At 44.9% G+C, this 14,065-nt stretch overlaps 1 protein-coding gene across 1 annotated transcript in view; it reads left to right on the forward strand.

Annotated features, from left to right (window-relative positions):
- Nucleotides 1-14,065, forward strand: part of LOC146026670 (uncharacterized) — a 60,061-nt gene that overhangs the window by 42,308 nt on the left and 3,688 nt on the right. Inside the window, exons 2-3 of the mRNA XM_083157510.1 lie at nt 2,240-2,644; nt 2,952-3,242. Of these exons, the coding sequence (XP_083013636.1) occupies nt 2,240-2,644; nt 2,952-3,242 (696 nt within the window). The remainder of the gene's footprint in view (nt 1-2,239; nt 2,645-2,951; nt 3,243-14,065) is intronic.

The following is a 14,065-nucleotide window of genomic DNA, read 5'->3' on the forward strand; positions in this document are numbered from 1 at the left end:
TTTTTGGTGTCTATGTCGACATAGGTCAGTATGGACACCGTCTAAGTGTACCGCATCCCCTCGCATGGCTCACCAGGCTTCGCGCTCGGTGCCTCACTGCGCTAGGAACACTATTCTATTCCCCTCCACGCCGTAGTAGATGGTAGGGTATGAAATACCGCCTGTTGGCACATGTCAGCTCATCATTTTGTAAATAAAAGCAATGTCGACCTTTTTCATGTCCACCTTTTTCTTGTCGACTTTTTGATCCTTTTCGACCTTTGGACCCTGTCGACCAATAGGGTTCGACCTTATGACTATCAACCTAGAGTCAATCTATCATGAGTCCGGATACCAATATACGCTAGGTCGACGTGAACAAAAGATCGACAAGAAAACGGTTGACACGCGTTTTCCACGGGTTTTCGTCGTCTATGTCGACATGGATCCCCAATTAGTGTAACGCAGGCATGTCCAAACTACTCATCCCAGCATGCCTTGCCATAGTTTTAACATTCCCTAATAGCAAAACTGTGGCAAGGCATGATGGGACTGGTAGTTTCACAACAGCTGAAGGGGCATAGTTTGGACATGCCTAGTGTAACATGTCCACTGGCATGGTTCGCTTTGCGTGTCATGCTTCAGTATGCTCAGACGCTATTATGTTCTCCCTCCAGGCCAACATGAATGTTGAAGTAAGAACAAGCCCGGGGGAAATAAAAATCTCCTGTAGCCCTTTTATGTGTCGACTATTGGCATGTCAACATTTTGTTTTTGTCGATCTTTTTCATGTGTCGATCTATTGACTGTCTAGACACTGCAGAAATGTGGTATTTCATGCCCTTCCATCCACTATGGCGTGGTGGGAGAATAAAATAGTGTGCCTGAAGCATGGCGATCGCAGTCGACATTTGGGACAAAAAAACTTGAAAAACTCATGTCGACATTTTGACCTTCCCAATGTCGACCCAATGGCTTGTGTAGATCTTCTGACCCTGTCGACCTTAGCCATGACGACCTATTTCAGGTTTCAGCTTGTGTTAAGTAACTAATGAGGCTGCTACCTGTAACATGTGAGGAATGGCGCAGCCATCTGTATACTGTAGGTGCCGCCCGATGCTACTAACTTAGGGCCTTATACTGGTTCAGTTGGTCCTCCATGCATTCACACGGAGGGCCGATGTTTTTGTCTGCACATGTTCAGGCGCATTCACAGGGCGAGTGGGGGGTGGAGAAGGGCGGGGGGCGCCGGAAAGCCTCATTACCATCTGGAAACGCCCAGCATTTCATGGGTGCTCCCATGACAACGCTGGGCGTTCTCGTGGTAATGAAGCCATGACGAAGGGTACGGGGGGCTGCTAAACATCCATTCACAGCCTGTGCGTGGGGACACACGCTGTGAGGGGGTGGGAGGCCGGACATTTGTCGGGCAGGGTTTGCAAGGCTGCACATTCAATGTGTTGTCAATGTCAACACCTGTCGACATGGACCCCCAATTAGTGTAGCCCATACCCAGGGTCCACTACCGCTGCTCTCGGCACATTTTACCATTGCCAGGTGGAGTTCTCATCTCATCTTAAAGTATGAAAAGATCCAGAAAATGAAGAAGAGAAAAATAACTGTGAAAAACTCACGTCGACCTCTTCATGTGGAGTCAACATTTTTTCATGTCAATCTTTTTGCAGGTCGGCATTTTTTTAATGTCAACCTATTGACTATGGAGACCTGTATACCTATCGGCCGGATACCATTGTGGACACGCTCCTAGAGGTGTTGGTTGAAGGGCCTTCTCTGTAATTGCAGCTTATCCACTATCTTAAGTCCTAAACTAAAGGTGGCCATACATCTACAGATCGATTGTCAGATTGAGCTGGTTGAAACAAAATCCTGGTAATGGATGAGAGCAAATGACAGTTGACCATTTGCTTTGAATTGCTGGAAAACTGCCAAAAACTGTCATTCAGATATTTTTGTTCCAACCAGCCCAATCTGACAATCTATCTGTAGATGTATGGCCACCTTAGACTCATCAGTTCATTGAGCGCCATCTAGTGTATATTGATAGAACTCCACTAGATGTTACAGCATTTACACAGGGCATAAAGTAAAAGGTTAACAGCTGTATTTCGGCATTAGTCCATCATTTTGAAACATCGCTAGCAAGAGAGAGAATGAAAATGATTCGTTCCTTGTCCCCACAGGTTCTTCATTCCATATAACTCACCAGATCTCACACATTCTATGTTTTCTTCTATATTAGGAGTGAACAAGGAAGAAACCACCAATCAGATTGCAGATCTTCTAACCAACATGTCCGGGGCCACCACCAGCCCATCCTTTGTGACTTCAGGAGATTTACATGACTTGAGCATAAGCTCCAACCTCTCCAAACCTTTAGACCCTACACCTGAAACTCTAGTTAATGACCCCATCACAAAGTCTGAGCGACCAGCATCCGAGGAGTTGTCCACAGTGGATGTGCTGGAATCTAGCACCAGTACTGTAGCACCAGAGGAGGCGGTCACTGAGAGTGGAGGGGCTGCACCCAGTCCTAGCAGAACATTTCCTGTTCCAGTCACCAGGGAGGTGACCACTGCTAACCCCACAACAGCTCCTCCACCAGTCCATCCAGCGGCCACCACTGCAGAAGAGGAAGTCAAGACAGGTAGGTGAGACCCTAACTAGTCTAGACCACACAGTAGTTGTCTTATGGCCTATGACCCTTAATTAAGCCTAAACACCTATAGTAGTTTTAGAAATGCTAATTAATAGAGTGTTGCGCTCTAGCAGTTGCCAAAGTCCTCATGGTAGATTTGTTATATAGAACAATAAAATTCAGAAGCAGCGAAACATATGTAGACGTCCCTCAAGACACCATTGACCTCCACCCTGCATGGCACAGACCATGTCTGCTAACTGAGGTTCCAGCTATTTGCCACATTCCTAGTATAACCCATCTTGTCTATTTCTAGAGACCCCAAAGAGCGTCACTGAGACCCCAACACTGGTCACCACAGTCAGGATACCGACCACCCAGACAGAGCCCAGTAACCAGTCTCCAGTAGACACCACTGCACCCCCCAGGACTACCACTGCCTTCTACACCACCTGGATGTCTGCCATCACCACCAGCCTGTTTATAACAACCACAGTGACCACCACAGATCCTACCAGCCCAGCCACGCAGAGCACCACAACCTCTCATACATCCAGGCCGGAGGTACAGAGGGGGCCGTCTGTCCTGGAAGTCGGGGAGGAGAAAGGTAAATCCCGGGTTTTATCTTGAATATCTTTATGCGTTGATGGATATACCAGGGAGAAAAAGTAGTTCTTATGCTGTAATAAGGATTTAGGCAGCCGGAATACTTTTTTTTAACTAAACAGTTTTTAACTACATTTTATTGAGTTCAATTATAATCCAATTTCTGTTTATATACCCACCTGAAATGTTTTTAGGTACTTGCTTAGTGGGCTATTCTGCGTAGTGAATTCGCATCACACATCGCATGGCATGGCTTTTTGTGCCTTTGATGCATGCGATGCGATCTCAGTAGTTAATTTATTCACTGCACCCTGAGTGAAATCACATTGCGCATCGCATGGCCCTTTTTTGTGGTGTGAGATGTGAGATGCGATCTCAGTAGTTCATATAGTAAAACACCACCACTCTCCACATCACCCCGAAGCGTGGCGAGCGGAGCGGCGGAACGCGTCCTCCGACCTTTTCATACCCCCACTATCCACGTCGGCGTGGAGTTGATTTTGTATAGTGTGGCGAGCGTACGCTGATTACTTTACATGTATTCCACATCCGCTTGCCACGCTTTGGGCTCGGTGGCTCGCCACACTATATAAAATCAACTCCACGCCGACGTGGATAGTGGGGGTATGAAAAGGTCGAAGGACGCGTTCCGTCACCCCACGCGGGGCTCGGTGCGCTTGCCACGCATCGGGGTGATGTGGAGAGTGGTGGTGTTTTAGGTTTTACCATATTAACTACTGAGATCGCATCTCACATCTCACGCCACAAAAAAGGGCCATGCGATGTGCGATGCGATTCAATGTTAGCGTACATAGGAAATCTGGTCGCCCTGTTAGGAAACAAGTACCTGTTTATTTATACAAGCGTGTCCTGTTCTTTTGTACTCGGCGTGGATTATTAATTATTCATATATTTCTCATTATTCTTAGCAGCGCAGAGTATTTTGTTTTGTGTATCTTAGTTTTTCTTGTTTCTTGGCGCCTAGCAAGCTCCTCTGTGTGAAGAGCAGCAGTTTAGTTTAATTGGTACTTGTGTATTATCATGGCGCCCACTAAGCTATTTGCTTAGTGGGCTATTCTGCGTAGGAAAATCGCATCGCATCTCATGGGCCATTGTAAGTGCCGATGCGATGCGATTTTCCTATGCAATTTATTCAGTGCTCTTTTATTTATATGGTATAGGGTGTACAATGCCATTAGGTATACAATAATGACATACAATGAGGTTTTAGGCACCCCCCCATTATCCACGCCACCCCAAAGCGTGGCGAGTGCAGCGAGCCCTGCAAGGGGCGGCGGAACGTGTCATCCGACCTTTTCATACCCCTACTATCCACGTCGGCGTGGAGTTGTTTTTATATAGTGCAGCGAGGGGACGCGGAATACATGTAAAGTAATCCGCGTCCCCTCGCGGGGCTCGCCATGCTTCGGGCTCGGTGGCTCGCTGCGCTCGCCACACTATATAAAGTCAACTCCACGCCGACGTGGATAGTAGGGGTATGAAAAGGTCGGAGGACGCGTTCCGCCGCCCCTCGGGATAGTGGGGGGTGCCTAAAACCTCATTGTATGTCGTTATTGTATACCTAATGGCATTGTACAGATGCGATGCTAAGCAATGCAATGCGATTCCCCGGGGCTAAGAGAGCAGTGAATAAATTACATAGGAAAATCGCATCGCACAGCCGTTATAATGGCCCATGCGATGTGATTTTCCTATGGTGCCTTACGTAAGAAACTTGGGCGCCGTGATAATACACAAGTACCATTTAACCCCTTCCTGACAGAGCCAGTTTTTGCGTTCCTGACAGAGCCCTTTTTTTCAAATCTGACATGTATCACTTAAGTGGGGATAACTTTTTTTTGCTTTTACTTATCCCAGTGATTTTGAGATTGTTTTTTCGTGACACATTGTACTTCAAATTAGTGGTAAATTTGGGTCGATACAGTCTGTGTTTTTTTGTGAAAAATACCAAAATGTCGTGAAAAAATGGAAAATTTTGCAATTTGCAAAATGTTAAATTTTCTGCTTGTGAGACAAATAATCATACCACTCAAAATAGTTAATAACTAACATAGACCATATGTCTACTTTATGTTTCCATCATAATTTCAACTTCCTTTTAATTTTTTTGGACACTAGGAGGCTTACAATATGAATAGCAAATTCTCAAATTTTCAAGAAAATTTCAAACACTGATTTTTTTAGGGACCAGTTCAGTTCTGATGTGACTTTGAGGGACTTGTATGTGAGACACCCCCATAAATGATACCATTTCAAAAACTGCACCCCTCACAGTATTCAAAACAGCATTTTGGAAGTTTGTTAACCCTTTAGGTGTTTCACAGGAATTAAAACAAAGTGTAGGTGAAATTTCAAAATTTCATTTTTTTTGCAGATTTGCAATTTTAATACATTTTTCTAAGGAACACAGTACATTTTACTAGAGAAATGTGACTAAAAATTGATTCCCCCAATTCTTTTGTTTTCATAAATATCCTATATGTGGCCCTAGTGTGCACGTTGACCAAACCACAGGCTTCATAATAGAAGGAGCACCTACTTGATTTTGGAGCCTCCTTTTTATGAGATTATTTTTTAGGCACCATGTAGGTTTCTAGGCACCATAAGATGCTAAAATTTAGGAACCCCCCCACAAGTGACCCCATTTTGCAAACTACACCCCTCAGGGAATTCATCTAGGGGTATAGTGTACATTTCAAACCCCCAGGGGTTTCACCAATTGTGGTACAACTGGGCAGTGAAAATGAAAAATTAAATTTTTTACACAAAAATGCAGTTCTGGCTCAAAATTTTTCATTTTCAGAAGGTATGAAGGAGACAAAGCACCCCAAAATCTGTGCCCCAATTTCTCCCGAGTACGGCAATGCCTCACATGTGACCAAAAAATACCATTTGGGTGCATGGCAGGACTCAGAAAGGAAGGAGTGATTTTTGGATTTTGCAGCTCAGATTCTGGTGGAATGTTGGTGGGTGCTATGTTGCATTAGCAAGACCCCCCAAGCACCAATACAGTGGAACCCCCCCACAAGTGACCCCATTTTGCAAACTACACCCCTCAGGGAATTCATCTAGGGGTATAGTGTACATTTCAAACCCCCAGGGGTTTCACCAATTTTGATACAACTGGGCAGTGAAAATGAAAAATTACATTTTTTTACACAAAAATGCAGTTCTGGCTCAAAATTTTTCATTTTCACAAGGAATGAAGGAGACAAAGCACCCCAAAATCTGTGCCCCAATTTCTCCCAAATATGGCAATGCCTCATATGTGACCAAAAAATACCAGTTGGGTGCATGGCAGGACTCAGAAGGGAAGGAGTGATTTTTGGTGGTGGAATGTTGGTGGGTGCTATGTCGCATTAGCAAGACCCCCAAAGCACCAATACAGTGGAACCCCCCCACAAGTGACCCCATTTTGCAAACTACACCCCTCAGGGAATTCATCTAGGGGTATAGTGTACATTTCAAACCCCCAGGGGTTTCACCAATTTTGATACAACTGGGCAGTGAAAATGAAAAATTACATTTTTTTACACAAAAATGCAGTTCTGGCTCAAAATTTTTCATTTTCAGAAGGTATGAAGGAGAAAAGGCACCCCAAAATCTGTGCCCCAATTTCTCCCGAGTACGGCAATGCCTCAGATGTGACCAAAAAATACCATTTGGGCGCATGGCAGGACTCAGAAGGGAAGGAGTGATTTTTGGATTTTGCAGCTCAGATTCTGGTGGAATTTTGGTGGGTGCTATGTCGCATTAGCAAGACCCCCCAAGCACCAATACAGTGGAACCCCCCCACAAGTGACCCCATTTTGCAAACTACACCCCTCAGGGAATTCATCTAGGGGTATAGTGTACATTTCAAACCCCCAGGGGTTTCACCAATTTTGATACAACTGGGCTGTGCAAATGCAAAATTACATTTTTTACACAAAAATGCAGTTCTGGCTCAAAATTTTTCATTTTCACAAGGAATGAAGGAGACAAAGCACCCCAAAATCTGTGCCCCAATTTCTCCCGAGTACGGCAATGCCTCACATGTGACCAAAAAATACCATTTGGGTGCATGGCAGGACTCAGAAAGGAAGGAGTGATTTTTGGATTTTGCAGCTCAGATTCTGGTGGAATGTTGGTGGGTGCTATGTTGCATTAGCAAGACCCCCCAAGCACCAATACAGTGGAACCCCCCCACAAGTGACCCCATTTTGCAAACTACACCCCTCAGGGAATTCATCTAGGGGTATAGTGTACATTTCAAACCCCCAGGGGTTTCACCAATTTTGATACAACTGGGCAGTGAAAATGAAAAATTACATTTTTTTACACAAAAATGCAGTTCTGGCTCAAAATTTTTCATTTTCACAAGGAATGAAGGAGACAAAGCACCCCAAAATCGGTGCCCCAATTTCTCCCGAGTATGGCAATGCCTCATATGTGACCAAAAAATACCAGTTGGGTGCATGGCAGGACTCAGAAGGGAAGGAGTGATTTTTGGTGGTGGAATGTTGGTGGGTGCTATGTCGCATTAGCAAGACCCCCAAAGCACCAATACAGTGGAACCCCCCCACAAGTGACCCCATTTTGCAAACTACACCCCTCAGGGAATTCATCTAGGGGTATAGTGTACATTTCAAACCCCCAGGGGTTTCACCAATTTTGATACAACTGGGCAGTGAAAATGAAAAATTACATTTTTTTACACAAAAATGCAGTTCTGGCTCAAAATTTTTCATTTTCAGAAGGTATGAAGGAGAAAAAGCACCCCAAAATCTGTGCCCCAATTTCTCCCGAGTACGGCAATGCCTCACATGTGACCAAAAAATACCATTTGGGCGCATGGCAGGACTCAGAAGGGAAGGAGTGATTTTTGGATTTTGCAGCTCAGATTCTGGTGGAATTTTGGTGGGTGCTATGTCGCATTAGCAAGACCCCCCAAGCACCAATACAGTGGAACCCCCCCACAAGTGACCCCATTTTGCAAACTACACCCCTCAGGGAATTCATCTAGGGGTATAGTGTACATTTCAAACCCCCAGGGGTTTCACCAATTTTGATACAACTGGGCTGTGCAAATGCAAAATTACATTTTTTACACAAAAATGCAGTTCTGGCTCAAAATTTTTCATTTTCACAAGGAATGAAGGAGACAAAGCACCCCAAAATCTGTGCCCCAATTTCTCCCGAGTACGGCAATGCCTCACATGTGACCAAAAAATACCATTTGGGTGCATGGCAGGACTCAGAAAGGAAGGAGTGATTTTTGGATTTTGCAGCTCAGATTCTGGTGGAATGTTGGTGGGTGCTATGTTGCATTAGCAAGACCCCCCAAGCACAAATACAGTGGAACCCCCCCACAAGTGACCCCATTTTGCAAACTACACCCCTCAGGGAATTCATCTAGGGGTATAGTGTACATTTCAAACCCCCAGGGGTTTCACCAATTTTGATACAACTGGGCAGTGAAAATGAAAAATTACATTGTTTTACACAAAAATGCAGTTCTGGCTCAAAATTTTTCATTTTCAGAAGGTATGAAGGAGAAAAAGCACCCCAAAATCTGTGCCCCAATTTCTCCCGAGTACGGCAATGCCTCACATGTGACCAAAAAATACCATTTGGATGCATGGCAGGACTCAGAAGGGAAGGAGTGATTTTTGGTGGTGGAATGTTGGTGGGTGCTATGTCGCATTAGCAAGACCCCCAAAGCACCAATACAGTGGAACCCCCCCACAAGTGACCCCATTTTGCAAACTACACCCCTCAGGGAATTCATCTAGGGGTATAGTGTACATTTCAAACCCCCAGGGGTTTCACCAATTTTGATACAACTGGGCAGTGAAAATGAAAAATTACATTTTTTTACACAAAAATGCAGTTCTGGCTCAAAATTTTTCATTTTCAGAAGGTATGAAGGAGAAAAAGCACCCCAAAATCTGTGCCCCAATTTCTCCCGAGTACGGCAATGCCTCATGTGTGACCAAAAAGTGTCAGGACTCAGAAGGGAAGGAGTGATATTTGGATTTTGCAGCACAAATTCTGGTGGAATGTTGGTGGGTGCTATGTCGCATTAGCAAGACCCCCAAAGCACCAATACAGTGGAACCCCCCCACAAGTGACCCCATTTTGCAAACTACACCCCTCAGGGAATTCATCTAGGGGTATAGTGTACATTTCAAACCCCCAGGGGTTTCACCAATTTTGATACAACTGGGCAGTGAAAATGAAAAATTACATTTTTTTACACAAAAATGCAGTTCTGGCTCAAAATTTTTCATTTTCAGAAGGTATGAAGGAGAAAAAGCACCCCAAAATCTGTGCCCCAATTTCTCCCGAGTACGGCAATGCCTCATGTGTGACCAAAAAGTGGCAGGACTCAGAAGGGAAGGAGTGATATTTGGATTTTGCAGCACAAATTCTGGTGGAATGTTGGTGGGTGCTATGTCGCATTAGCAAGACCCCCAAAGCACCAATACAGTGGAACCCCCCCACAAGTGACCCCATTTTGCAAACTACACCCCTCAGGGAATTCATCTAGGGGTATAGTGTACATTTCAAACCCCCAGGGGTTTCACCAATTTTGATACAACTGGGCAGTGAAAATGAAAAATTACATTTTTTTACACAAAAATGCAGTTCTGGCTCAAAATTTTTCATTTTCAGAAGGTATGAAGGAGAAAAAGCACCCCAAAATCTGTGCCCCAATTTCTCCCGAGTACGGCAATGCCTCACATGTGACCAAAAAATACCAGTTGGGTGCATGGCAGGACTCAGAAGGGAAGGAGTGATTTTTGGATTTTGCGGCTCAGATTCTGGTGGAATGAATGGTGGGTGCTATGTGGCATTAGCAAGACCCCCGAAGCACGGTGAAATGATGAACCTAAAAATCCATAGATGTGTGGTATATTTTAAAACACTCCTTTATACATAGGCCGGGTTTGTCGGGGCAAGTGTCACACTGGAAAATAGTTTGCTTTCTTATTCCCTTTTTATAGCAAACTTTGCACCTTTTTTGTGTCCTGCCCTTTTTTCCAGTGGAGGGGATTTCATCAGGAAAATGCTGCCCTGGTACAATACGGGGGCCAGTACTAGAAGTACTGGGGCCCTCTGCCTGCTGGTTCCCAAATACTAGGCCCTTTATGACTTCCTCTTGAAAGTGCATAAATGTCCCCCTCTGGCCGGTAGAACGGAATAGCACGTAAGCGTTATACAGTGCCATCTGGATGATATACACGGCCAGCTTCTTGTACCAGATTTTTGTTTTCCGCAGGGCACTGTACGGCTTCAGTACCTGATCTGAAAGATCCACTCCGCCCATGTACCTATTGTAATCCAGGATACAATTAGGTTTGGAGGTGTGGGTACTGGTACCTCGTACAGGGACGGAGGTGGTACTGTCTCCGTGAATTGTTGTCAGTATAAGGACATCCCTCTTGTCCTTATATTTGACCAACAACATATTTTCGGTGCATATTCCCCTGCTTTCACCCCTTCTCATTACTTGGGCAATGTGCGTTTTTGGGAGGCCTCTTTGGTTCTTGCGCACAGTACCGCAAGCTGCTGTACCTCTTGAACCAAGGGCCTTAAACAGGGGGATGCTGGTGTAAAAGTTATCCACATAGAGGTGATAACCTTTATCCAGGAAGGGGTGCACTAAATCCCAGACAATTTTTCCACTAACACCTACGAGGGAGGGGGGGCATTCTGGCGGTTCAATTCTTGAATCCTTCCCTTCATATACCCTAAACCTGTGAGTGTACCCTGAGGTGCTTTCACACAGCTTATACATTTTTATGCCATACCTTGCCCTCTTACTGGGAAGGTACTGGCGGAATTTAACCCTTCCTTTAAAATGTATAAGGGACTCGTCTATGCAAATGAATTTATCTGGGATGTACATCTCTTCAAATTTGGCACTGAAATGATCAATGACCGGCCTGACTTTGAATAGCCGGTCAAAGGTGGGATCATCTCTGGGTGGGCACTGTGCATTATCGTTGTAATGCAAAAATTTAAGGATCGTCTCAAATCGAGCCCGGGGCATGGCCATACGGTAAAATGGGGTGCTGTACAGAACATCTGTACTCCAATATTGCCTAATTTCTGGCTTTTTTACTATGCCCATATGAAACACCAGACCCCAAAACGTCATCATCTTTACTGCATCTACAGGGGTCCACCTAGCAAATGATGACGTGGGGTTTTGAGCAATAAACTGCTGGGCATATAAATTAGTTTGGTCCACAATTAAATTGATAAAATCATCAGAGAAAAATAATTTGAAAAAGTCAATTTCTCTGAGACCTGTGGAATCAAATTGGATTCCTGGCATGGCCAAAAACTCAGGAACCTGGGGCTCAAAATTGTCTGGTGGTGGGGTCCATACGAGATCAATTATTGGGGGGGGGGTCTCAGCTGCTCTACGGGGGCGTCTTTGAGGGGGTCCCTCATCACTAGAGGAGGAAGAGGAGCTTAAGATGAATCCTTCAAATTCCCCGCTTGCCTCACTGGCTGTGTCAGAATCAGAGGCAAGCATGGCATATGCCTCCTCCGCTGAATACATTCTTCTGGATGACTGGGAAGACATTTGGGATGACATTTGGGATGACATTTGGGATGCCATTTTTATTTTTGTGTTACTGGTAGTGAAATGTTTCAACACGTGTATAGTGTAGGGGGGGGGGTACAAACTTTATTTCAACCCGGGGGGTATGTAGTGTGTAGTGTGTATGTAGTGCAGAAAAAAAAAATACTTTATACAGGAATTTGATCCCAATTAAAAAAAAAAAAAATTGAAGGGGTTAAAAAAAAAAAAGCTCCTGCGCCAAAAATTGAGCACAGATGTTGGTCAGTAACGTCCGTCACTGAACAGCGCTCAAAGGCAACAGGAATTTGATCAAAAAAAAAAAAAATAGATCAACCCTGTGCCGAAAAAGCTGATCAGTGATGTACGTCACTGATCAGCGCACAGTGGCCACAGGACACCCACAAAATCACAGTGTGTGTAAAAAAAAAATTAAAAAAAGACCCACAGCAGCCTCAAAAAAAAAAAAGGTGATCAGTGATGCAACACTGATTACCAGTGAGGGGCAGCAGGTGCACAACCTTTGGTGCAACTGACAGTGCAACTGGCAGCAACTGACAGGTATATATATAAAAAAAAAAAAACCCTGCGCCCCCAAAAAGTTGCTGATCAGCACAGATATACTGATCAGCACAAAAGGGGGGGTAGCAGACACAAAATATACACTCTCTATCACTCTCTGTCACTATCTCTCTCTATCTCTCACTATCTATCACTATCTATCACTATCTATCACTCTAGGACACTGCAGCAGCACCACTGACAGTTATATGTATAAAAAAAAACCTGCACCCCCAAAAAGGGGGGGTAGCAGACACAAAATATACACTCTCTATCACTCTCTGTCACTATCTCTCTCTATCTCTCACTATCTATCACTATCTATCACTCTATGACACTGCAGCAGCAGCACTGACAGTTATATATATAAAAAAAAACCTGCACCCCCAAAAAGGGGGGGTAGCAGACACAAATCTCTCTATCTCTCACTATCTATCACTATCTATCACTATCTATCACTCTGACACTGCAGCAGCAGCACTGACAGTTATTTATATATAAAAAACCCCTGCACCCCCAAAAAGGGGGGGTAGCAGACACAAAATATAGCTCTCTCTGTCACTATCTCTCTATCTCTCTCTATCTCTCTCTCTATCTCTCTATCACACTGCAGCAGCAGCAGGAAGTCCCAAGAAGTCAGATCCAGGAAGCGTCCAGCACGCTACAAGCAGTGATCAGGTAATCAGGTAAGGTATTTGCAAGGATCAGGTAAGTATTAGCAAGGATCAGGTCAGTATCACGGCAGATAGGCACGGTGACCGCTCTGCACGCTATTCCAGACCGGAATGGCGTCTTCAGCGCAGTCACCGTTAGTTTAAATGTCGCGCCTTGGCTGTGATTGGTCCGTGGGTCCCACGGACCAATCACAGCCTTGGGGGCAGGTGGGGTGAGGGTGGGGTGAGGTGTCATCGTCACCGATGACCCCCTCATGCCCCCTGACGCCCGGCGGTGATTGACACCTGTGTTACCGAGCGTCTGATTCGCTGGTAACACAGGAAAACACTGTGAATGGCTGTTCACACTGAACAGACAATCACAGCGATCGCCGACGGGGGGGGGCGGCATCGCAGCCCCCCCTGGGCATGCAGGGACATGTCTGCTGTCAGGGACAGCAGACATCGTCCCTCTGTCACTGCGTCTCGAGATGCAGTGACAGTTTAAAGTCATGACGTACATTTATGCCATGTGTCGGGAAGTACATCCCGGCCATGACGTAAATGTACGTCAAATGTCGGGAAGGGGTTAATTTATTCGATTATTTATTTAAACAGCACCAGAGTTTCTTTGGTGAGGGTTTCCCCACACTCTTCAAGAGAAAAATCCCTTTTTAGTGCTGTAATTGGCTCATTTGTTAACAATTTATGGGGTTAGTCCTTGCTGGATAGCTATGGAGTTACCAGTATCATCCAAGACTATAGTGGAAAAGGGGTTACCTGCCCGTCCCCGAATCCTCCTCACCATGTTGTAGTCCCAGGGACCTTCACTTTTCATTTGCTGCTAATTTGGAGTCCTAAACTAGACTTATTGGTTCATTGAGCACCATCTAGTGTATATTGATAGAACTCCACTAGAGGACAGCATTTACACAGGGCAGAAAGTAAAAGGTTAACAGCTAATAATATTCTAAAAAAGTAGAATATTATAGGTTGCTACCGGCAACATCC

Source organism: Crinia signifera, chromosome 8, assembly GCF_055691185.1.
Source record: "Crinia signifera chromosome 8, ASM5569118v1, whole genome shotgun sequence".
NCBI classification, from domain to species: Eukaryota; Metazoa; Chordata; class Amphibia; order Anura; family Myobatrachidae; genus Crinia; species Crinia signifera.